Below are 25465 nucleotides of genomic sequence, written 5' to 3' on the forward strand. Positions count from 1 at the left end.
TCCCTGGATATGGAAAGTCAGGTACATGTCAGGGAGGAAACATTCCAAGAGTTATATAGGCATTTAAGATTACTAAGTATTCTACCAGAAAACCAAGCACATAAGTTCTCAGTAGATATGTCTATCCATTTTCCAAACACTCTGAAGACCACCTTATTACAATTACCCAGCAGGCTTACAAAGGACATATTCTTGGGCCCATCTGAGATTTTAAAGATCTGGGAGTGGAGTTCAGAAAACAAAAATTCTAATACATTTGCCAGGCAATTCTTTTGCACAAAAGTTGAGATGCACTGTATTCCTGTGTTGCCTAAGTATTTGAACTCTATGACTCCTCAACTGTTTATCTTCTATGGCTTTATAATCTGAAACCGATCTTCCAAGTTTTCATTGCCTATGCTTGACTTATGCTTAATTCTAAAATCTCAGTCTTGGTTTGGTTGACATAATTAAGACTTGGCTTTGGAGTTTTTAGCCCTGAAATCCGTATCAACTTCAATTTTGACACAGGGAGAAAAAACTTGTAGTTCATTTGCCTGATATCATGGATCTTCTGTTAAATTTAACATATGGTGTTGACGAGACACTGGGTTGACCCAGTATGTCATTGTTATGTTGCCAGATCTGTACTAAAAAAAAAAAAAAAATGCTCACTACTATAGACTCACCATATGAAAATTCCTGTTTATTGCCTCTAGAGTGAGGCGGCACAAATATCCTGTCTCTGTCCTCATTTACCACAAAAGCTTGTCAGATATGAAAGACACTTTCTAAGAGTAGAGTTGTCACCATATAGACTGTGTCTATGAGAATGTTCCTATTTCTGAAATAGTTCTTTCAAGATGTCTTTTGACCTCAGTGATGGGGCAAATGGTAGCCAAAAGGTTGTGTGCTTGATAAGAGGTGAAACCGAAAAATGAGCCTCTTTAGTCAACAAGGGATGCTCCTTGATAGCAATAACTAGGATCCTAAAAGAATAGCTTCAGGATACTTTCATGCTTTAGCAGGTCTGTGATTCAAATTGTTGAGACAGAACAGCCATGTCTCTAGTGTTATCTCTGGTTCTTTCCTTAATCCTGCCTAGTTCTATAGTCCTACTTTGTCATCTTTCTGGTTTGCCTGAGGTAACTAACATAAAAAGCTAACACTAAATTACACTGGGAGACTTTTGCCATTTCCTACAAATTATTTGATCCTTGAAGAAAAGGATTAAATCCAACTAATCTTTGTATCCCACAGAGTACCTAAACATGCACTGCTATACTTGACATGTTTAACTGAGTGCCCTGTTCAACTCCTCCAAGAGAATCCTCCTCATGCAGAGGACCCAAAAAGTATTAGCCTTATATAAAAGGTGACTTCCCCCTGTGTCCTACCCCCAAGGTCATGGAATAGAATTGACATCTAACTCATGGTCATGCATTCAGATTTCTCTCTCACCACCTGAACTAAAAGAAGCACACTGTCACCACTAACAGAGTAAACAAGCTTTAAAAGGACAAAACAAGGGGACCCCTGGGTGCTCAGCAGTTTAGCACCTGCCTTGGGCCCAGGGCACAGGCCTGGAGTCCCAGGATTGAGTCCCATATCAGGCTCCCTGCATGGAGCCTGCTTCTCCCTCTGCCTGGGTCTCTGCCTCTCTGTATGTGTGTGTGTGTCTCTCATGAAAAAAAAAAAAAAAAAGGGACAAACAGTTCAGGTCAGCACCAGCGGCAAACCAAATCCACCTACAAGTCAAAGTTACAGAGTAGCAGAAACCATGTAAAACTACAGTAAGGCAAACAGAAGTGGAATGAGAAGTAACAAAGCTTGATAATGCAGACATAAAAAGAGAAGGCAAGACAAGAAACCATATATCCCAGAATGAGAGCCAGAGACTAGCTTCTCAGATTCCTGACAGATCTCCCTTTCGCACAACCCCAAACAGTTGGATCCCTACAACAACCTTCTTTGAAGCCAAAGAACTCTTGATTAAAGCACTATTTTTTTTTTAGAATGTACACCAAGATAAATAAAAAGCTGGCAACAGATAAATCCAAAGAGGAAAAAAAATGCACCAGGAAGAAAGTGAAATTTCAGGTTAGCCAAAGAGTTCTCTAAATATGAATCCGACTTATCAGAAAATACTACCAATACTTATCATATTTTTGTCAATGAAAGAAATTAGAATTTAATTGATATTTTCAAAGAAAATTATCAGTGTGCATAAAAAACTATCTCAAACTCAAAGGAGAAAAAGCCCACATGATAGATCTTTTCTGGTAACATATTTCAAAATATTTTGTTAGCCTGTTTAAAGCAGATCTTTGTTGTCCGATGTCTAAAATAATCAGTAGTATATTAAATTAATAGCCTTGTCTTTGAAGACAGGCTTCATAACCTACACAGTTGATAAAGGAAAGGCAAAGGCCAGTCCTGTAATCAGCCTTTAACTTGATGGTCCTTTCTTGTACCCAGAGTAACAAGAGTATCTAGAACCCCTTTCTTCCTCTAAAGATTCTTTCTCTAGAAACAATCTTTGAACTGATTTTCTCCAGAGAGAGTCCCCTTACAACAAATCAAAATAAAACTACGGTATGAGCTCACTATCAATTCATCTGACAAATTTGCTTTAACACTGTTAAAGACCAAACTAACATCAGAATACTTGCAATTTTGCTTATCTAATACCGATTCTAACATACTTCTTGTCTGGCAAGAAATATATCACTTAAGCTTTGAATTCATTTAAATCTTACATGCTTTTTTTTTTTTTTAAGATTTTATTTATTTATTCATGAGAGACACAAAGAGAGAGAGGCAGAGACACAGGCAGAGAGAGAAGCAGGCTCCCTGAGGGGAGCCCAATGCAGGATTCGATCCTGGGACCCTAGTATCACACTTTGAGCCGAAGACAGACGGTCAACCACTGAGCCACCAAGGCGTCCGTCCCTCTTACATGCTTCTTTACAGAAATTTTCAACGTTACTAATTTTTACTAAAAAGTTTAATGGTCATTAATATTATAAATCCTCAATTATGTAAAGCTTGCCAATTTTTAAATTCTCACAACCAAGTTTAATTACAATTTTCCATAAAAACTTCAAGATGTGCCAAAAGAATTTCTGAACTACTACAAAAGGTTAAAGAGTGAAATTACTGATCCAATAATCGATGTCCTTCTCCTTAGTTATATTTGACAAGACAAAATTTATGACTAAGGGGGCATTATTCAATCTCTGTAACAGCAGAAGAGTTCTTCAATAGTACCTGATTGTGGTGTTGGTTATAGAATTCACACGTGATTAAAATGGCATAGAACTACACAGGCACATACTGTACCAACGTCAATCTCCTGTTTAATACTGTACTAAAGTTACATAAGATGCAACCATTAGGGGAAACTGGGTGAAAGGTATAGGCCCTCTCCACTGCAACTTCCTGTGAATCTATAATTTTTAATAATTTTTTAAAAGATTTTATTTATTTATTCATGAGAGATACAGAAAGAGGGATGCTTGGATGGCTCAGTGGTTGGGCGCCTGCCTGCAGCTCAGGTTGTGATCCTGGGATCCAGGATCAAGTCCCACATCCGGCTCCCTGAGTGGAGCCTGCTTCTCCCTCTGCCTATGTCTCTGCCTCTATTAGTCCGTGTCTCTCATGAATAAATAAATAAAATCTTTAAAAAAGAGAGAGAGAGAGAGAGAGAGTCAGAAACATAGGCAGGGGGGAAAGCAGGCGCCCTGCAGGGAGTCTGATATGGGACTCTTATCTCAGGACCTCAGAATCACGCCCTGGGCCAAAGGCAGACGCTCAACCACTGCGCCACCCAGGTGCCCCTATAATTATTTCAAAATTAAAAATAAATAAGCAAACAACTTATTACTTTAATTAATAACAAAAATGCCTTATATTTTTTTTTAAATTAACCTAAATACCCTGTTTAGTTGACTAGAAAACAAAAACCTAATCATTTATACATACAAACTTAAACTATCAATAACAAAGTTATTTAATTGACATGTTGTCAACTAAGACATTCTGTTTCAGAAAATGGAACTTAAAATCGGAAGTAACCAATAACCTGTGCTCATTAAATAATTCCTTATTTTAGGGAAGAGGACCAGGTCAGTTGATACCTGTGTTAATCTGTAATAAAAGCAATTATTTATTTTTTTTAAATGATCATACTTAAAGTAAGAGTACCATTCTGGGGGGAAAAAAACCTCAAAGATATTTTTATTTAACCTTGGACCTACTACCTTTGGAGGAAAATGACAGTTTATTGAAAAGATGATACAGAATTTCAAATAAATAAGATCATGTCATCTTTTCAGAGAGGTCTTCCTTGGACAACAGAATAGTAGAGCAACTATTCTTGTCCTGAGTGGTTCTAAATAGATACTATGTAAAACTAAACATAGGCTATCTCTGACTCCAGAAAATGGGTTTTCAACCAAATAAAGGTAATATTCAGAATAGCTACTTTCAGGTTCTCCACAATGAATAATTATGTTCCATGAAGGTAAATGCTGGCTAAATTAGTGGTTGCAAACTATAGTAATAATAGAGCCTCCTACAAAAATTACATTCTAAAGTCTGGACTGATACCTCAGCTATCATCCTTCCACTTCTATACCATAGGTTTGGGTAACATTTATCCTTGTCTCAGTGTGGTCAAAACAGGACATTATTTCTCCTCCTTGAGGGAGGAATGAGACACTGATATAAATCACCATATGTGTATCATCTACCACTTTGGAAAACCAACTGAAGCAGTGGAAATAAACTAGCCACCCAACCTCAAGTATAAACATTAGTATGTAAATAAAACATATGTCTGTCAAAGAGACTTCCAGATCATATAATGCAACTATTCAACTGTCTCAATAGCAATGTTAAAAAAAAAAAAAAAAATTACCTAAAAAGGAGAGAAAATTTGGATTTGTGGAATAAAAGTGAAAAAAAATATACGAAATCAAATGGGTCTTTCATGAAGTTAGGTGAGATGATAAAAATGTTGGATTACCAAGGGGGAAATCTAAGTTAGAAACATAAAAATGTATTAACAAGGCAAAGAAAATAAATTTTAAATTGCCTGAATTAGGCAATAATCTAACTCACATTGCCTTTTATTTTGAAGAAAAAAAACAGAAACCAGGGCAACAGAATATACTATCATTCTTTATACAGCAATATGTTTTAAAGTTCACAATTAATTCTTTACTTTTGAAGACATTACTAAAAACTGCAACCCTTACAGACTAATAATACCCCATCGTCCTTAGCTATGCTAAAAAGTGCCTGTTTGGCCTACCAGTAGTTTGGCATGCATAAGGCACAGGTTCTGGGGTTGATAATGATAAAATATAAGGCAGGAACTAAAACACAAAATACATCATGTAACATGATAATAATAAGAAACATTTACGATATTCCTAAAGCATTCTAAGGACTTAACAGTATTCTAAGGGCTCATGATAATCCTATGAAGTGAGGACTATTTATCCCCATTCTACAGATGAGGAAACTGAGAAACAGATTAAATGACTTGCCCAAAGTCACATAGCTAGTAACTGGCAAAGCCAGGATTTGGACACAGATGGAGTAACAGTTTGGAATAATTTGAAAGGCTGAGGAGCCAATGAAGGATTACAGGCAAAGTATGGCTAACAATCAAATTTACATTTTGCTTTAGCAAGATCTCTCAAATAGTAGTAAAAAATGACTTAAAAAATATTGAACGCAGGAAGATTAGTTAAGAAATTGATGTGGCAAGACAAAATGATGAAGGCCTGAATTAAGGAAAAGCATGCAATAAAAAGAAGTCAATTGATACAGATACGAAGGATGTAAAATCAACTTGATTCTATGATTGGATGTGGAGAGTCAGAATGACTGACTCAAGGTTTGACTAAGTGGGCCCAACTCCACGGCTTCACATTTTAATCAGATCACTATTTTATCAAAATCTTAAAGCAGAAAAATGTAGTTTCATGTCATCTTCATTTCAGCAATAGCCATAGCATTTGACTTTCACCTCTTTGAAAACTGTAACTTATATACATTAAAATTATTGCCCCTTGGCAACTCCATACTAATTGTTTAATATGCATACAATAAAGAGAGCTATTAAATGTTTTCCATAAACCGTCTCCAGACCATCACTGAACATAAGAAACAGAAAAGCCACAGAGAATATGTGCAACTTAGTAAACATTCTTATCATAATCAGCACTCTAAGTTAAAAAAATCTAAATGCTCTTTGAGTGAATTAGAATCATTTTATCATTTATATCATTTACAGGGATCTATGGACACCTGTTTTAAAATTCAAAAAAGGTATATAACTCATAACTTCAAGCTAAATATATTTTTTAAACTTTTGTTTGTAAATGAAAAAACAAAAACAAAAAACACTATCCTTATACCCCAAGTTAAGGACCTGTAAAGTACTGCATTAGAATTATAATAACTACTGGAAAAACTTACTGTAACTTCAAACTTATTAACATTGTAAGGGTAAAACTATGCTAAAGCCAAAGCCTTCCAGTAACTAAATACTCTTGGAAAGTGTCCAAGACCATACTATAGTAAATTTCCAACTTGTTTCATCTAAGATCAAGAAAAACAAGTTATCTAAAGTACTGGATTCTGTTAAATAGACTCTAACTAAAAGTTATACCTCAAATAATCAGTCAGAAAAATCTTTACTCTGTACTTATGATGGGCCGCATAACCAGTATGGGTCAGGTGGGGAGACAGCTGAACCTGGGAATCTAAGTCACATATTAAGTAACATTACTTTCAGAAAAAAATCAGTATCAATAGCTTCCATTTTGAGAGAAACAGATTTTGGCAGAATATGTTAAAACAACAATTTATAATGATACTGAAAATCTCCATAGCTTCTATAATGTGGACAGCATATGGTGGTAGTTACTCTGGCTTCCAGTTTGAGCCACTGTTTGGTGTCCTGTTATTTGTGGTTCAGATTCCTTTTTTACAGGTTGCAGGTCTCATAGATATAGACCAATTTCACATATAAACAAACATAAAGATGCTTTATGTAAGTGAGTATGTAAATGTAGCTATATGACACTCTAAACTAGCTGTGATTCCCACTCATAACAATTTTTTTACAAATTAAAGTTCTACTAAATTGAAAAGCAAAAGCCAACAGTTAAGAGAAAAATCTGGCCAAAAAGCAAAAAAAAAAAAAAAAAAAAAAAAAAGCTAAATAATTCTGGAAGCCAAAAAAACCTAAATAAAGCAGTTTTTCTAAACAAACCCAACACATTCTCACTGAGCACTTTCTACTTTACCTATAAGCATTCACATTATTAAAAAGCTGAGTGGTATACCAACTTTCATTTATGAAAAATGACATCTTAGGATACATTTCTAATTTCCAAGAAAAATAACTCAAGTTTAAAGATCTGCATACAAAAATAATAGAAGCAAGAGCTGCAAAGAAATGAATCAAAAAAGCAAATGTGGTTTTACAGGAAACCTGGAAGTTGTCTGCAACATTTAAAATTGGATGGACTGATTATAAAATACACAAGACCCCAAATGAACAAATTTAGCATAAACATCCGCAATGTATTCAACAACTACTGACACAAGCAATCCCATTCCAATAGATACTTGCCACAAAAATTGTCATAAACTGGCTACTTCTATTTTTTTTTAAATGATGAAACAATAGAGATTTGGTGCAATATATTTTATAACTTACCAATAATGGGCTATTAAATTTCTATTAGTGATGCTTCAACTAAGGGTTTGTGCTAAGAGTGAAATCTGTTCATACAGCAATGAGAACGAAGCCTCACTAAAGACGTTCAACATAGAGCTGACCCCTAAAGGCTCCCTGATGCACATTTGCAACCACAGTATTCATGATACACAGTACACTAAACTAGCAACAGATTGGTTAAAAACAGTTTGGATTCTCAACTTCCCATAATACAGGCAACATTTTTAGAAGCAATCATATTAAAATAAATGTGTCTTTCACAGTTACGGGATGAAATTTTATGCTGGACAGGCACCAATGCCCTGATTTTCTACTTTTTTCATAAACCATATGACTTCCACATGCTGACAATGTTTTATGCTTTAACCTGCAGTAAAGGCTTTACATCATTTTAATGCTCGGTGCTTAAAATGCAACAGAATAACCCCACCTCCACCCCCACCCCCACCCGCCAAATGCAAGGAATATGTTTGGTTTGCTTTTAGTGATTTTAACCAGACTACTAGTCAGAAAAGTTTAATGAAAGCTCTTCCCAGTAATTCTGCACTTTCATGGAAGAAAACAAATAAAAAGAAAATCTGAGGTACGGGTAGGTGGGAAAGAAATACTGTTTCGTTTTTCCAACTCTTAAATATTTTAGCTTTTTATTTCTAAAACAAGTATTGAACATTTAAAAAACTCCACATCTAACAATATCTTTCAGCAAAAATATACTTTATTATGTAGTTACATAGGATTTTCCTCCAGTTTTGGCAAAGTAATGTTTCAGAGTAAGATAGAAGGTTAAAACAAAAAATTCTAGACATCCTAGTCAAAAAAAAAAAAAAAAAAAACAAAAACAAAACAAAAAAACCACCAAAGGTTTGACTTTGTATCACATAGTTATATTCTAAATTTGAGATTTAGAAGACATCAATTTTTTTTTCTATTCAGGTCAATCTAAATATATATTCTACCTCACGTTTACAGTCAGCCAATCTGTGTGAATGATCAATTGCAGAAATTTCAAATCAAAGCTTATAAAACACATCATAAGACTACCTACTGTATCTATGTGACTTTCAGTTTTTATGGAATCTAAGGTCCTTTACTGACAGGTTCCAGAACTGTTAAGTTTGGAGGCAAATATGTAAATACCCTAAGTCTCAACAATCAAAAGAGCAATTATACCAATTTCTTTAGTTATGTAAAGGTCCATTACACACACACACACACACAAAAAAAAAACTGTCACTGAAGGAGTGCTACTGAAAAACTTCTATTTCAGACTGAAGAAACTACAAAATACATGGTCTTAAATTCTGGTGTAATGTCATTAAATATTAAAGACTGTGAGAAAAAAAAAAAAGATGGTATTTCATTCTTCTTGCCTAGATAACTCTACTTGAAACTTGAGAAAAAAAAATCAGAATTCAAATTTCCCAAACTTGGCTTATGAACACAATTCAACTAGATCTAACAACTTAGTTGTGTCATTTTAAAATCAGTTTAAACGCAAAGCACTTCAATCCGACGTGACAATTACCTGTGGCATAAATGCAAGTAAAAACAAATGCAAGTCCTTTTCATCTAATGATGCATTTTTATAGTAAAATCACGGAAAGCACAACTCTTTATTAGCGCAAACGAAACAAAACAGGCACAGGAGGCATCATGTCCATCCGGGAAGAGAAAGGTAGCACGCCAAGAAAGAAGAGAAGGACCGAAGGAGGATGAAGGGAAGGAAGGAAAGGAAAGGAAGGAAGGGGAGGAAAGGAAAGAAGGGAAGGAAAGGAAAGGAAAGGAAAGGAAAGGAAAGGAAAGGAAAGGAAAGGAAAGGAAAGGAAAGGGAGGGGAGGGAAGGAAAGGAAGGGGAGGGAAGGAAAGGAAGGAAGGAAGGAAGGAAGGAAGGAAGGAAGGAAGGAAGGAAAGAAGGAAGGACGGAAGGAAGGAAAAGGAAAGGAAAGGGAAGGAAAGGGAAGGGAGGGAGGAAGGGAGGGAGGGAGGGAGGGAGGGAGGAAGGAAGGAAGGAAGGAAGGAAGGAAGGAAGGAAGGAAGGAAGGAAAGGAGGGAAGGGAAGAGGGGTTTCTATACCTGCAGGATCCCGGAGAGATGAACTAGTCACACACATCACTCTACCCTATTAGATGCATAAGAATTTTTAAAGCTTCAAGGTAAAAAAAACAAAACCAGCAATCACTTTATACCATTCAACTTTATACAGTATAGTATCTTTAATGTCAACTGCCTTCCATTCCCCACTCACCCACTGCTTCCTCACTCTTCCATACCAGCTTTCAGGCAAATCCGAGACAGAACAGGGTGGGGTAGACGAAAAATACAACCAGCGCCTATCAGCTACTCCCCTCGCCCCCCCCCAACCCCACCCCAATAATCTCCAACAGTTTTTCCCCCCCACTACGAAAATAAGTGTCCCCTGTCCCCAGACACACGGCCGTCATCCTGTGTCTTCAGCAGGCACGCAGCAGACAGACGCATACCCGTGTCAGCAGCACTCCAGACCCCCGCCGCACGCCCGCCAACCTCGAGTGCTGTTATCTGATGCGTTTAACGTGAACCCGGCGACACACATCCACCTACTGTTTCGGGGTGTGAGGGTGGGTGGAGGACTCCTTTCAAAGTAGCCCCAATCGTGTAACCAAAACACGGTTCCGGAATAAAATATTAAAGAACACTTTTCCTTTCCCACCTACCTCTGGACTTAAAGGATGCCAAAAAAAAAAAAAAAAAAAAATCCAGCTCCACACCACCTCATGTCTAAAATTCTTCAGCCGGGAGTTTGGGGGGTGGAGCGTGGAGATCTGTCCAGGGGAGGGGGCGGAAGCGGGGAGCAGAAGTGTGAGCGGGTAATGGGACCCCAACGAGTTGCTCACCCCGGCCACCCCGCACCACGCCGCCGAGCCCAGGGGTCCAGGACCCGGACCTCACGCACATGCTTCTCTGCCCAGGCCCAGATAAAAGCTAGGACTCCGGCTACCTAACTTCCCACCGAACACACGTTTATTCAAGGCTTAACACATCACACCAAGTACACGTCACAGTTTAAAACACAGTTACAAACCCCAAACAGACCCCACACAGCACCTCCAATTCACCTCGCAGTTTCACAAACTCCAGACAGGAGACCCCACCTCCAGGATTCAAACCTTCCGCCCACAGTGGAGAAACCAGGAGGAAAAAAAAAAAAAAAAAAAAAAAACAGAGAGAGTTGGGGAGCAGCCGACGCCTTTCAATTGCCGCCCCCACAAACTGCCCCACCCCACACCCTGCGCCCGGGTTACCCACTCGGAAGCCCCCTGCTTCCTCCCTCCTCTCAATCCGGCCGCCTAAGAGACCCAGCCCCAGCCCCACTCACTTACTCCCCCAAAACCCCTCAACAACAACAACAACAACAAAAAAGTGAAGAGAAAGAAGTGAGGAAAGAGACTTGGGGTAGTCCGGCTTCAGAACCGCTCGACTCACCTCTGAATCCTTGCTGAGTTCTCTCCGCCCGGCACAACCCCCTCCCCAACGTCCCAGTACGAAGGGCTGAGGCAGGGAGGAGGGGAAAGCGGGAGGGGGAGGGGTGTCTTCCGCGTGGGGCGCCAGTCGGAAGGGGACTGGGGAGGGGTAGAGGCCGGCGCAGGAAGAGGAGACGGGGGAGGGGAGGCCCCTATCTCCCAGTCTCCCCCTGAAAACCTCCCTTGTCTCAATCACATCAGACTGACTGTCTTTGTCTGGCTGACAACCGCCATATTGATATCAACAGCCCCGCTCCCACCTGCTGCAGCCGGGCGGCCCTGGGAGTTGTAGTTCTTGCCTCCCTTGAGTAAAAGCTTGGGACTCGACATCCAGGGGCCCCAGGGAACTACAGCTCCCGGCAAGTCCCGCGCCAATCCGCCTTCCCACAGGGAGGGGGGGAAAGGAGGACGCCAGAGCCATGGGGACTACACATCCCAGAATACCATGCGTCCCAGACCCACAGAGGGGACATGATTTCATGCTGGGGTGCAGAGGGAGGATGAATTGGCGGCGGGGATGAATTTGAGTTGGCCGAAGGAGGCGTTAGAGAGGAAAAGGGACGGAAGAGAAAGATGACCACAGTTCCCAAGATGCACCCAGGGAAGACTACATTTCCCATGATGTCCCGGGGAAGGGGGCGTGGAGAAGAAAGGACTGCATGTCCCGCGATGCTCTCGGCTGGCCGGTGGCGGAGATTGAACCGGAAGACGCTTTCTGCGTGTGAGAAGTGGAGTGTCTGGTGCTGAAAACCAGAAGTCCAATATGAAACTGGTGAGTCTCTGCTCCTAGGTCAGAGGCCAAAGGTGATGCCGTATCCTTTTGGACTTCTTCGTTTGCACCTTGGGAAGGGGAGTAGAAAATGGAGTGAGCCAAGGAAAGCGCTGCTGTTGTTGAGGAGGTTTGAATCTAATCCCCACCCCCAACCCCCCCCCCCCCCCCCAGCTGCCTGGAGATCTCCATCCTTTAACGGGTCCCTTTGGTTAGATAAGACGTTGACTCTGTCGCGTTTTTTCTCCTACAAACGGAGGTTGGGCTTTTTGAGCTAGGTTTGACTTCTCAGCTCCACGTGAGTGTTGAACTAGATTAACTTCTTTCCATACTGTTGGCACTCGAGCGTTTCTCCCTGCCGCTGTTGAGGCTGTTTTTGTTAGATGTGAGCAGACAGCAGAAAATACTGGGCAGAGAGGAGTTATTAAATTTTGTGTGACAGACAAAATTGCCCTAGGACTTTAGAGAAGGACGAAATCAGGGTGTGATGTAGGAGGATTGGAGTCTTAAAGCCTGCGTATAGGGGGCCGAGAGGAGGTTTTAAGGCATTCCACCCTAGGGACTGCATGGGTCAAGGTTAGAGGGAACATGCCAGTGTACCTAAAGTCTTTGCATCGCAAAACCTAAACACATTGCTTATAGAAAAGCTTCTCAGACCTTTATTTTAGGGCATTTTACTTACTCTGCATAGATCCAACTAGTTTATTCTACCCGTATGGAATTAATAACAGCGTTAATTAGGAGGTGTTAGATGCTGTTTCTCAACCATTTAAAATTAAAGATCCTGCAGCCAAGTATGTTAGGCTTTACTTTCTATGATGTTTATACAAAAACAAAAGGTTTCTCTTCTTTTTTAAAAAGATTTTATTTATTTATTCATGAGAGAGAGAGAGAGAGGCAGAGACACAGGCAGAGGGAGAAGCAGGCTCCATGCAGGGAGCCCGACGTGGGACTCGATCCCGGGACTCCAGGACGGCGCCCTGGGCCAAAGGCAGGCGCCAAACCGCTGAGCCACCCAGGGATTCCCCGAAGGTTTATTTTCTTATTTAAACATACTTTTCCAAAATGTATGCTCCGGTGCGGCCCCCCCCCCCCCGCCGCCCCCCCGCATATACTCTGTACAGTGTCAGCTGTTTCCTGAAAAGAAGTATGAGAAAGTATTAAAGGAGATTCAATTCCAAACCTGCTGCCATTTAAAGCTGGTTATGTATGTTCGTTTGCTTCTGGATCTGTGTGGGAAACATTTAAGAATGCAGAATTGAAAGTCACTGCCTTGCCCTGTAGAAGCATGCAATTGAATGAAGAAGGTAGAAAAGAAAGCCAGAATTAATTCATTGCATTCACGGTAAAATAAAGATGTGTTCAGGGTTTGGGGAATTGAGAGGATAATGAGGTGGGAGAAAGGTGGAAGACAGCTTCCTGGAAAGGACTCGAACTGATAAGAAAAATGAGTAGGCCAGGGCCTTCCATGAAGAGGGTTCAGGTTATAGGTACAAAAAAGCTTGCACCTGAATGATCATGGAACACAAACCATGATTCCCCAGTAAACAATAAATCACACTGGTATGCTTGGTGAAAAGGCATGCAAGTGTGAAACAATTTTTTCCTTAAAAACGCACTTGGCTGAGAGTATCAGAGAGCCAAAGTTTACTTTATGTATACTTTGGTTTGCTCATAATATCCTCCTGCTTAATTTATTTACAGACGTGGAAACACGTAAAAAGGGAAAAGAGTAAAAACTTATTTTTTTTCCTTGAAGAACCAAAATATGCCTCGTAGAAAGAAGAAGTGTTTATTATATCTATGGTCCCTCCCGCTTTATTTTCAATCCACGTGTTACATGTTAAAACTCATTTGGTAGTTGTTAGATGATCTTTAATGCAGAATTACCATCAACATAGCATTTCAAAAACATTGACGCTCACTCAGTAAGACTTCTCGTGTGTTATACCTCATAAAGTTGAAATAAATCATCTCGTGGCCTAAAATTTTTAACTTTGTGTACTGCTTCAGGAATATGTAGTAATACTTTATGTAAAATGCTTTATTTACATTTATATCATGAAAAACAGAAATACATTTTATTGAGGATATCATTGTTTTTGAGATAATGACTTCCCAAAATACCCTCCCCATGCACAATCTATGACCAGTTGATTGATTCTACTTCTGTTCTTGAACAAGTCTCTTTCTCTCCATCCCACTAATACTGCCTTTGGACTGACTCTTTTCACTTGACACTTAGAATTCAACAATACTTTCTAACTGATCTCCCTGCGTTCAAACTTCACCCCATCCAGTCTGTTCTTTACTCTGCATCCCATAAGTTAAATTGCAGAGTTCCATAAAAACCTAGTATCTTCCTTTGCCCTTAGGATAAAGTCGTATAATTTTTAACTTGGCTTACTTGGTCCTGCAGAATATGGCCCTGCCTACCTCTCCAGGCTCATGTACCTAGCCTTCATCTCCCTTGCTCTCTTGGTTCCAATTATATTGTACATCTTCCAGTTCCTTCAGCTCACCATGTGTTTGCCTCAGGGACTCTTAAGTGTGTTGCTTTGCATACAGTGCTTTTTTTGCCTGCCTAATTTCTTCATTTGTCTCAGGTCTCTGTTTAGTACTTCTTTAAGGTTTCCTTGAATTGGGTGCCACTGTTATGTGCTTCCATGGCACATTTTCTTTTTGTAGCCCTGGTAATTATGGGTTTTATGTTTGTCCTCCCTCATATAGTCCCAGGGCCTGACACATAGTATGATCCCACTGAGTCGTACTTGAATAAATAATTTCTGAAGGATTGTCAAGGTCTGTGAATACTGATAAGAAAAGATTAAGGAGTGTATCTAAAACATTAAAATAAGCGGTATCCTTTGGAGTAAAAAAATATATATTTGCTACCTTTTGTGGAGCAATTACTGTGTGCCAGGCACTGTACTAGGTACTTGTGGTGTGGTGTCCCACTTACTCCTTCCATCTGGGTGATAGTATTCCCATTTTACATATGAAAAGTCTGAGCATCAGGAAAGTGGAGTGGCTCAAAGTTACACAGATGAAAAATGTAATAGAACCAAGATCTGAATCTGAGATTCCTTCCTTCAGACTCTTTTGCCTCATGAGGGCCGGGATTCCAGCACCTTTCAAAGTACATGATATATGTTATCTCTTAATAAAAGGAGACCAGAGTGCACACTGTGAGAGTTTATTCTAGGCTATTTTTTAAATTAGCATTAAATATGAGTTTGATTAAATTAAGATCTTTTAAAAAGATTATTGTTAAAAAAAATTAAAGTTTGGAAACTTCCTTGATAATATAAAGGGCTCCATATCAGACCATACCAATTGAGTTGAAGGCCCAAGTTAGTTTTTATACTACCCAATTTAACCTCTGTAATACCATTTACAGTGCTCTAACTTTACACATCACTCTCTTGATGGCTTTTCACACACCCGAGGGAAGACTATGGATGTCATTATAAAATAATCCATGAATATCTCCTTAGAAAGATACCATCTCAAAGGATTTTAATTACTGGCTATAATCTAATGCAGTATTCAGGCAGCTTTATTTAACTGAAGAAAACTTATTGGCACCTGTAGTTAACCTGAATTATTTTTAAAGAACAGAAAAATTCGAAGTGTATCCTCTAAATTAGCATATTTTATAGCATGCTCTATTATTAGTATAAATTGAGCCTGATGGCCAATTCAGCAAAGGATAGAAACTAAAATTCATCAGGGTCCTTAGCAAAACATCATGGAACAAAAAAATACTGAATACGTTGACAAATTGAGTTTGAAATACCATATCCAGGAATTTAGTCATACAAAGAGATGAAGACTAAAGTGACTAAGATAGTAAGAAGCAATTCAAGAAAGCAATATGTGGAACGCCTGGGTGGCTCAGCAGTTGAGCGTCTGCCTTTGGCTCAAGGTGTGATCCCAGGATCCGGGATCAAGTCCCACTTCAGCCTCCTCCCGGGGATCCTATGTCTCCCTCTGCCTACGTATCTCTGCCTCTCTCTCTCTCTGTGCGTGTCTCTCATGAATAAATAAATAAAATCTTTAAAGAGAAAAAAAAATGCAGCATGTGTCATACTTTCTATGGATCAGGAGATGGAGACAATCTTCTAATTTATTAAGTCAACAAAGATTTATTATGCAACTACAGTATACTGTTGGCATTCAAAGTTTTAATACTTTCCATTTTAACTCTTACATTCGACCTCAAAGATTGATGACAGGAAATTATTTGTGATTTTGCCAAAACACAAATTTGAGTATGACTGAGGTTAGTGATAATCCAGGCGCCTAGGTGATTCAGTAGGTTAAGCGTCTGCCTTTGGCTCCTGTCATGATCCTGGGGTCCTGGGCTTGTGCCCCACTCCTGGCTCCCTGCTTAGCATGGAGCCCGCTTCTCTCTTTCTCTCTGCCCCTCCCCCCCTCATGTGCTTGGTTTCTCTATCTCAAATAAATAAAATCTTAAAAAAAAAAAGATTAGTGATAATCCTTAGTGAATGAGCCTAATAGCCTCAGAATCCATGGCTCTCTGTAGTTTTTGTAGCTCTTTTGTTAAAGTTCTAAAAGAAAGGTCTTTTAAATGTTTGTTATGCTATACTTTTTTATTCATTTTTATTTATATATATTTTTAAAGATTGTGTTTATTTATTCATGAGAGACACACAGAGAGAGGCAGAGATATAGGCAGAGGGAGAAGGAGGCTCCATACAAGGAGTGTGACGTGAGACTCAATTCTGGGATTTGAGCCGAAGGCAGACACTCAACACTGAGCCATCCAGGCGTCCCTATACTTTTTTAATTTAATGGAGGAAATTATATGTTGTAGTTGTATTTACAGATTTAAAAACTCAAGAAGTCCAGGAGATGTTCTTGAGTGATCCCTGCTCATTTATACAAAGTGCTATTACTACTGGCTTTTTGGGGAAGGCTCAAACTTTTAACTCACATTTCTCCTAGGAAAACAGATGGAGCAAAGAAATGTATTCATTGAGTGTTCCCAGTGGAGGACAAATAAAACACCAGTTGGAGTTGCAGATGATCTAGAAGATCTTTGCTTGAAAGGGGCAAATTCTGCCCCAAGGTTAATTTAATAAATCATTAGAAAGGGGTGTGGTTATTCCTCACCTCAGATATGAGAATGATAGATTATTTCTCTAATTTACAGAACTGTAGAATGCTTTCGGCTTCTTAGAACTTGGATCAAAAATAGAAAATCTCTTGCTATAAATTACAAACATTCACAATTTTACCAGTGCTTATTAATTCACCTATTGTGATACAAATTGTTAAAATGTCAACCTGATTTCACTCTTTTCTGTTTCTCTTTGCTGGTTGATTAGAGTGCCCTCATGTGTCTTTATGATGTAATATCATTTTGAGCTTCCCAAAGGTTGTGTTTTATCACCACCCCTGTATGGTAGGTGTTTTTTCTTTCTTTTCTCAAACTGAAAAGCAATATGTAACGTAAGGCCAAGTCACACACTTTATTCAGCAGTGCTGTGAGATAAAAATGGATATTTTACTTCGGGGCATTTCAAAGTCATAATTGTTGTTAACTCAGAAGATTAAATCTTTTATACTTAAGATGAAAAAAGGTGTACCAATAATAGATCTTTTTCAGCAATGAGTTGAGAAATATGACTCACAATATAAGCATGACAGCATTAGTGTTGCATATAACACATCTGTTTTGTGCTTGGTTTGCTTTGAGCACTCAAATGCTGCTGCTGTTGACTCTGATGATTAGTGAAGTGTACTTGACAAGGACCAAGAATGTCACATGGCATGGAAATCAGTTAAACCCAGCATTCCAGAAGGAAAATTTGCTCCTGGCTTGCTAAATGCCAACAGAGGTCCAGACATACACAGCCCCTCAGATCTCCCATTATTATTCATTTATTCTTTCAACAAATCTTCCTACCACCAGTCTCACTAGGCCTTGCTCAAGGTACTGGGTGTATTGCAGGGAACAAAACATTTACTCCCTGCCTTTATGGAAAGTAACGTCTAGTGGGTTTACTGTGCAATTCAAACAATATTACAGTGAACTTCCTGATGTAGAGATATCATCGGGCACTGGCTCAAGTATTTTTTTAATGTAATGGTCAAATAATGCATCTAATTGTATCCAAAAATATGCCTTCTTAAAATTTTAGCAGTTATGGCCAACTTGCCCACTAGTTTACCATTGTACCTGTAGTGTATGAGAATGCATTTCCTCCCCCCTTGCCAACAATGCCATCTGTTTCTTTACTCTTACTATGTGTCTTACTAATGCAACTTTCTTCTTTCATCAATCCTCACACCCTCTTGTCTCTTAAACTTCAGCCATTTTTAGTAAAACATCCTTACGGTAGTGGTATATGGATGTGGGAAATGTACCAGAAAAGGGAACACATTTCTTCATATATAAAAAAATAGTGTCATAAGAATCTTTAAAAGGAATCTTTAAAAAGAATCTGTGGTATTGCTTTGAAAATGCTGATGCGGGACGCCTGGGTGGCTTAGCAGTTGAGTGTCTGCCTTTGGCTCAGGGCATGATCCCAGGGTCTGGGATGGAGTCCCACATTGGGCTCCCAGCGAGGAGCCTTCTTCTCTCTCTGCCTATGTCTCTGCCTCTCTCTGTGTGTCTCTCATGAATGAATGAATAAATAAATAAATAAATAAATAAAATCTTAAAAAAAAATGATAGTGCTGATGCATGGGTGTAGTGATTAAGATGGCAGCAGTATCATGGGATCAAATGGATTGGAGAGGCAGCCAGGACAAGTGTGTGTAAATGACAGAGGAGATCCTGCATCATCCCCAGAAAAGGAATAATCTGTGAGATGAAGCTAGAATTTCACATATCAGGAAGGACTAAGGAAAAGATAGATGCCAGAATTTGCAGAAATCATGAAAAAAAGCAAGACTGCAAACCAAAAGGATGAAGGGAAATAAGAAAGACTGTAAGGAGAAACAAGACAGTTTGAAAAGCAACCCCAAGGCACTCAGTGATCAAGTCTAAGAACTGTGGTGGGAACTGTACTGTGAGAAAAACAGGAAGTTTCAGGTGTCCCTGATTGACCATATATCTGAAGGGAATGCCTTGAAAGTCTAAAACATTTAAATCTATTGAAAGCACAACTGAATGAACTTTAGCGCTCTCAAGGATATGTAGTCAGATAGATGATATTCAAGAAACTGATTTTTTAATAGGAATTGCAAAACATGGGATGCCCGGGTGGTCCGTAAGCGGTTGAGCGACTGCCTTCAGCTCAGGGCATGATCCTGGAGTTCCGGGATTGAGTCCCACATCGGGCTCCCTGCATGGAGCTGCTTCTTCCTCTGCCTAAGTCTCTGCCTCTCTCCTTCTATGTCTCATGAATAAATAAATAAAATCTTTAAAAAAAAAAAAAAAAAGGAATTGCAAAACAAAAACCCTCTTTGCCCTTAAGATACAGTTTGTTTTTTCATCACTCATGTTTATAAAGGGGTGGGGGGAGGTGAATAATAACAGGTTTCTTGCATAATCCATTCCTCAGATTTATGTATGGCCTAAGCAGATTCTCTTTTCCTAAATACAACATTTCTGCATTTTTCTATTTCAGTAAAATAGAGGAAGGCATAATTAGATGTTCTAATTTAATAAGTCTTCCTTCCCATATGTTTTCCAGCATGAGTGAACAAACAGTTGTATTAATAATGTAGAGGATATTATTATTATAACCATTACCTTTCTTTTTACATTTTTAAAGCAGCTTTATTGAGGTATTGTTTATATGCCACAGAATTCATGCACTTAAAGGGTACTATGCAGTGACTTTTAGTAAATTTAGAGTTGTGCAACAATCACCACAGTCCAGTTATAGAATATTTCCATCACTCCAAAAAGATCCCTTGTGCCCATTAGCAGTCAATCCCCATTACGACCTCCAAGCTCAGGCAACCACTTAGGTACTTCCTGTCTTGTAGATTTGCCCTTTCTTGTCATTTCATATAAATTGACTACTACAATATGCAATCTTTTGTGTCTGACTTCTTTCACTTAGCATAGTGTTTTTGAGGTTCACCCATATTGTAGCATATAGTGCTTAATAATATTCCACTATATGAGTATACCACATTTTGTTTATCCATGTGATAAACATTGGATAGACATTTGTTTTCACTTTGGAGCTATTGTTGCATGGAAGGTTTCCATTTCTAGTATCTCCATGTTTTCATTTCTTTTTCTTGCATGATTGCACTGGCTAGAACCTCCAGTACAGTACTGAAGTGGTGTGAGCAGACATCCTTGTCAGTCTTCCCTGTTTCCAACCTGAAGGGGAAAACATTTAGTCTTTCACTATTGAATATGATGTGAGCTGTAGGATTTCTGTAGATATCCTTAGTCAAGTTAAAGATGTTCTCTTCTGTCCTTAGTTTGTTGAGCATCTTTATCATGGATAGGTCTTGGATTTTATCAAATGCTTTTTTGAGGGTAATCAAGATGATCATATACTTTTTGTCTTTTTTTATATTAATATAAGGGAATAATATGTTCAATGGTAAGTCAGTCTTACATTCCAAGTATAATTCCCACTTGGTCATGATGTATAATCTTATAGACATATTGCCAAATTGGTTTGCTAATATTTTGTTGAGGATTTTTGCATATATATTCACAAGAGATATTCTGTGGTTTTCTTGTAATTAGTCTTTGGCTTTGGTATCAGAGTATAATATATAATATTGTTCTCTTAGAATGAGTTGGGAAATGTTCCCTCCTCCTGGAGGAGTGCTCAAAGAATTTATCAGTTCTTTATTTTTTAAGATTTTATTTATTTGTTCATGAGAGACACACAGAGAGAGGCAGAGACATAGGTAGAGGGAGAAGCAGGATCCTCATAGGGAGCCCAAAGCAGGACTCAATCTCTGGACCCCAGGATCATGCCCAGAGCAGAAGGCAAACGCTCAACCGCTGAGCCACCCAGATGGTCCCTATATCAGTTCTTCTTTAAATTTGTAATAGAATTCTTCAGTGAAGCCATTTGGGCCTGGGCTTTTCTTTGTTGGCAGATTTTTAATTGACTATTTCACTTTCTTTACTTGCTATGGGTCTCTTCAGATTTTCTGTTTGTGCATTACACTTTTTAGAAATTGTAGTAAAATATCCACAACATCATAAGATTAACTATTTTAACCATTTTTAAGTGTAGAGTTCAAAGGCAGTAAGTATATTCACATGGATGTGTGACCATTACTATCCATCCCCAGATATCACTTAGTATGACATCGTCAAGGTTTATCCATGTTGTAGCATGTCTCAGAATTTTCTTCCTTTTTAAGTCTGAATAATATTCCACAAACATTTATACTACATATCGATTATCCATTCATCTGTGTATGCACACTTAAGTCATTTCTACCTTTTGGCTATTATGAGTAAAGCTGCTTTGAAGATGGTTGTACATAGATCTGTTAATCTCTGCTTTGAATTGTTTGGGATATTTATCCAGGAATAGAATTGCTGGATCACATGGTAATTCTCCATTTGACTTTTTTGAGGCATGAACATACTGGTTTTTTTAACAGCATGTGCACCTGCACCATTTTATATTCCCAGTAACAGTATACGAGGGTTCTGATTTCTCCACATTTTCATCACTCGCCAACACTTATCATTTTCTGTTTGTTTTGATAATAGCCATCCTAATGGGTGTGAACTAGCGTCTCACTGTGATTTTCATTACATTTCCCTAATGCTTAGTGATGTTGAGCATTTTTGTATGTTTTGAGATAGGTAATATATGTACATTGTTTAATAAAATAATAAAACTGTACAGGTTTAAGGGAGAAGAAAAAGTGAAGAGACCTGCTCCTATCATTATCTTCCTCCCCAATCTCTATTATCAGTTTCTTGTATACCCTTCAGAGATATTCTGTGGATTTGCATTTATGTAATATCCATCCCTTTTTAATATTTTATGTAATAGTAAGACGCTACCCACACTGGTTTTGCAAATTCCTTTTTCTAAGTTAGAAATGTATCGTACCTATCATTTCATATCAATATCTAGAACTGGTTTGTTTTATAAAACACTACATACTCATACCTAATGAATCAAAGTCTACATTTAATAAGGTCTTGGAGGGGCGGCCCGGGTGGCTCAGCAGTTTAGCGCCACCTTCAGCCCAGAGCCTGATCTTGGAGATCCGGGATCGAGTCCCACGTCGGGCTTCCTGCATGAAGCTTGCTTCTCCCTCTGCCTGTGTCTCTGCCTCTGCCTCTCTCTCTCTCTCTCTCATGAATAAATAAATAAAATCTTTAAAAATAATAATCATAATAATAAGGTCTTGGATCATTTGTTTTCACAGTACTCCATTGTAGACAATGAAATATTTTCATTGCTCCTTTCAGATATTTTTAAAAATATTTCCAACACACACCTTGTATTTTCATTGTCTAAAAGATGAATTTAGACTTATGGATGTTAAGCTGGAAGATAAAGTTCTACTATCCCACCTACATCCCTCACTACAATTTTGAAATCATTCATTGTTAAAGTTTAGGGCATGGTTTCTTGCTAATATAAAACATAACATATTAAATTAGTGTCAACATACCTCAAAAATATGTTCATACCATTGCTGGAAAATAAATCAGTTGCGCAGTGTTTTGTTGTTTAGATATGCCATAATTTATCTAGCCAAACCTTCATCGATGAGCATTATGTTGTTTCCAGTCTTTTGCAATTAGAAATCATGTTGCACAATAATCTCCTTTGTGAGCATCTATGGAAGTATATTTGTAGGATACATTTCTGGGTGAAATGGATGGTTCAGAGAGTATGTGCGTTTTTAATTTCATTTTATTGCTGAAAAGCCCCCTAGAGACTTATCAGATTACACTATCTCCAACAGCATATCCCAGTGTACCACTACAGTGTTACCGTCAAACTGTCTTATTTTTTCTCTCACTGAAAAGTGAAAAAATGATCTGTTATGATACTTTTTAAAACTTTTCTTCAATGTGTAAAATGTAGAACATCTTTTCATGTGTCTACAAAAACATCTGTATTTCTGTTTTCTTCTCAACTCTTTTATCTCACTTGATCTATTTTACAGTACTACACTTTTATTTTTGTAGTTTTAGAGTGTATTTTAATATTTTGTAGTATATGTTCCCACTCATTGCTCACTACTTTAGAATTTTCCAGACTGCTCTCATTTATTTTTTTCATATAAAATTTAGAATTTTAGATGTCCTATAAAGGTGAGAATTATTAGTTCCCAGTAAAATCGTTCTCATATTTTTATTGGAATCAGGCTAAATTTATAAAATGTAAGAAGAGAATTGACTTACAACATATCAAGCCTAAAGAACAAATGTCTTTTCCTTTACTTGAACCTTTTCTTAAACATTATATTTTTTATTGTTACTGTAATTGGACTCTTTTCCTACATAGTTTACATATAAAAAGGGTATTTCTTTTTTGTATCCTCTCTACAACCCCTTGTTGAATTCTTTATTTTAATTTTTAGTAGTTTTTCCAGCTAATGTTCAGTGCGTTTTCCTGGTGTATAACTTTGTAGATAATCTTAAACCTCGTTTTTATTCTGTGGTGTAATTTCACTGGCTTATACTTGCAGTCTAGTTCAGAATAGGAATGGTGGTGGTAGACATCTCTTTTCTATTTCTGACATAAATGGACACGCTGCTTTAATGCAACATGTCACTGTTATATCAGGTTTTGGCTTGAAATTTTGCATATTTTAATTTACATGCCATAGCTACCTACTTTCTTGCTCCAGAATTTTCTAGTCACTAATAAAGTGAGGTTCTTTCACATAGACCAACAATAAGTTATTTTTTAAGGGGAAGATCTATTTGTGTTGTACCGTATTGTTTGTTCTAGGCAGTTAATTATATCTTACAAGCTATTTCCAGACTTTTGAGAAAACAATGGTTTTTATAACTTAAAGTCTTGGGTGGTGTATACCAGATTCACAGAAATAAAAGACTTCTATGACCTTAAGAGAAAATTGCAGGGTTTCCTTAGAAAACAGAAAAGCCAGAAATAGTCTCTCTCTGTACTTAAGAGACAGGCCTGATAAAGGCAAGAAATGTAAACAAATCAGTCTGTTAAAATAAACATAATTACCACACCAAAAAAAAAAGAAAAGAAAAATCTCTGTAGAAACGAAAAAAGGGTCAGAGCCCTAGGCAGGGGCTTATTTATTTTAGGCTATATTTGATTCAAGCTATGTAGATCCAATAGGAAGAAACTGTCAGTGAACAACTGTGTGATGGTTAAAATTAACAGATAAGAGAAGCAATAACAAAAATCCTTTGTTTGGCTGTATGAGCCAACAAATGTTATTAAATGCATATCTCCTATAAAACCTCCTTGATGCCCTGGGACGAGCTAACGATGAATTAAGACATAGATCCTACTATCAGTAAATATTTAACAAACCATGGACAGAGTGTATTGTGTATGCTATATACGTATGTGACTAAGTGTATGCAGTTTTAAGTAAGACTGTGATAAAGACAGTAGTGGTGTATGTAATTTTAGGATTATAAAAGATGTTTTCCAAACAGAAAGTCAAAGTTGCCTACAGAAGTATAATTTGAGTTGGCCTTGAAAAGTATGTTGGCTGGCAAATAAGTCAGAGGAAGAGTTTTGTGTCATTGCCATTGGGGTCAGGGATGGACTTGCTGGGGGTTATCAGGAATGAAATTACAAAAGTAGATTGAAGCCACAGTAGTGACTGAATACGAGACTTAGTGGTTTGGACAGTAGCAGAATAAGGATATATAAAAAATATATATTTTAAGGGAGTTTGGGAGCTTTACAGCTTTACTGTAAGAATGTTTAAATACCTGGAGCCTTTAAATTTATCCCTTGGGAAATCTAGGACAAAGGAGTTAGAAGAACTGTATTTTACACACTTAAGAAAAACTTTGGGATGTGAAATCAAAAAGTATGATTCACTGCAATTATAGAAAATATTGTGAAAAGTGAAATATAATCGAAACAAGAAGCATCAGGCAGTTTAGCAAATGCATCAAAACAAATGCAGAGTCAGAATTTACCCTGCTTAGGACAAGAGTTTTCTTTTTTTTTTTCTTTTTTGAAGATTTATTTATGTATTTGACAGTGCAAGAGAACACAATCAGAGGGAGAGGGAAAAGCAGACTCCGTGCTGAACAGGGAGCCCAACTTTGTGGGGTTCGATCCCAGAACCCTCATATCATAACCTGAGCTGAAGGTAGATGCTTAACTGACTGAGCCACGTAGACGCCTCATGGACAAGATTTTTCTAAGCACTTTATGAGACCTCATAAGCAGTAACAGAATTCGTAGGTACATCAGAAAGTGAAAAGAATCCAGAGAATCAATGGGAACAGTTGACGGGCACCATTTAAGAACAATACCTAGGTAGGAAAAAAAGGAAAGAACAGAGACAGTG

At 38.1% G+C, this 25465-nt stretch overlaps 2 protein-coding genes across 21 annotated transcripts in view; one reads left to right on the plus strand and one right to left on the minus strand.

Annotated features, from left to right (window-relative positions):
* The window catches only part of HMBOX1 (homeobox containing 1), a 191225-nt gene extending 179718 nt beyond the window's left edge, over positions 1–11507 (minus strand). For 16 of the 18 annotated variants that reach the window (XM_025462959.3, XM_025462970.3, XM_025462958.3 and 13 more), the window contains exon 1: positions 11204–11507. The gene's annotated coding sequence lies outside the window, so the exon portion shown is untranslated. The remainder of the gene's footprint in view (positions 1–11203) is intronic. The other 2 variants (XM_025462956.3, XM_049101332.1) reach the window with 1 other exon arrangement.
* Positions 11508–11705: 198 nt separating this feature from the next.
* The window catches only part of INTS9 (integrator complex subunit 9), a 101112-nt gene continuing 87352 nt past the window's right edge, over positions 11706–25465 (plus strand). Inside the window, exon 1 of one of the 3 annotated variants that reach the window (XM_025462950.3) lies at positions 11706–12013. In XM_025462950.3, coding sequence (XP_025318735.1) covers positions 12005–12013 — 9 coding nt within the window. In that variant the 5' untranslated portion in view covers positions 11706–12004. Of the gene's footprint in view, positions 12141–25465 lie in introns of all 3 variants that reach the window. The other 2 variants (XM_025462949.3, XM_025462952.3) reach the window with 2 other exon arrangements.

Source organism: Canis lupus, chromosome 25 (genome assembly GCF_003254725.2).
Source record: "Canis lupus dingo isolate Sandy chromosome 25, ASM325472v2, whole genome shotgun sequence".
NCBI lineage: Eukaryota > Metazoa > Chordata > Mammalia > Carnivora > Canidae > Canis > Canis lupus.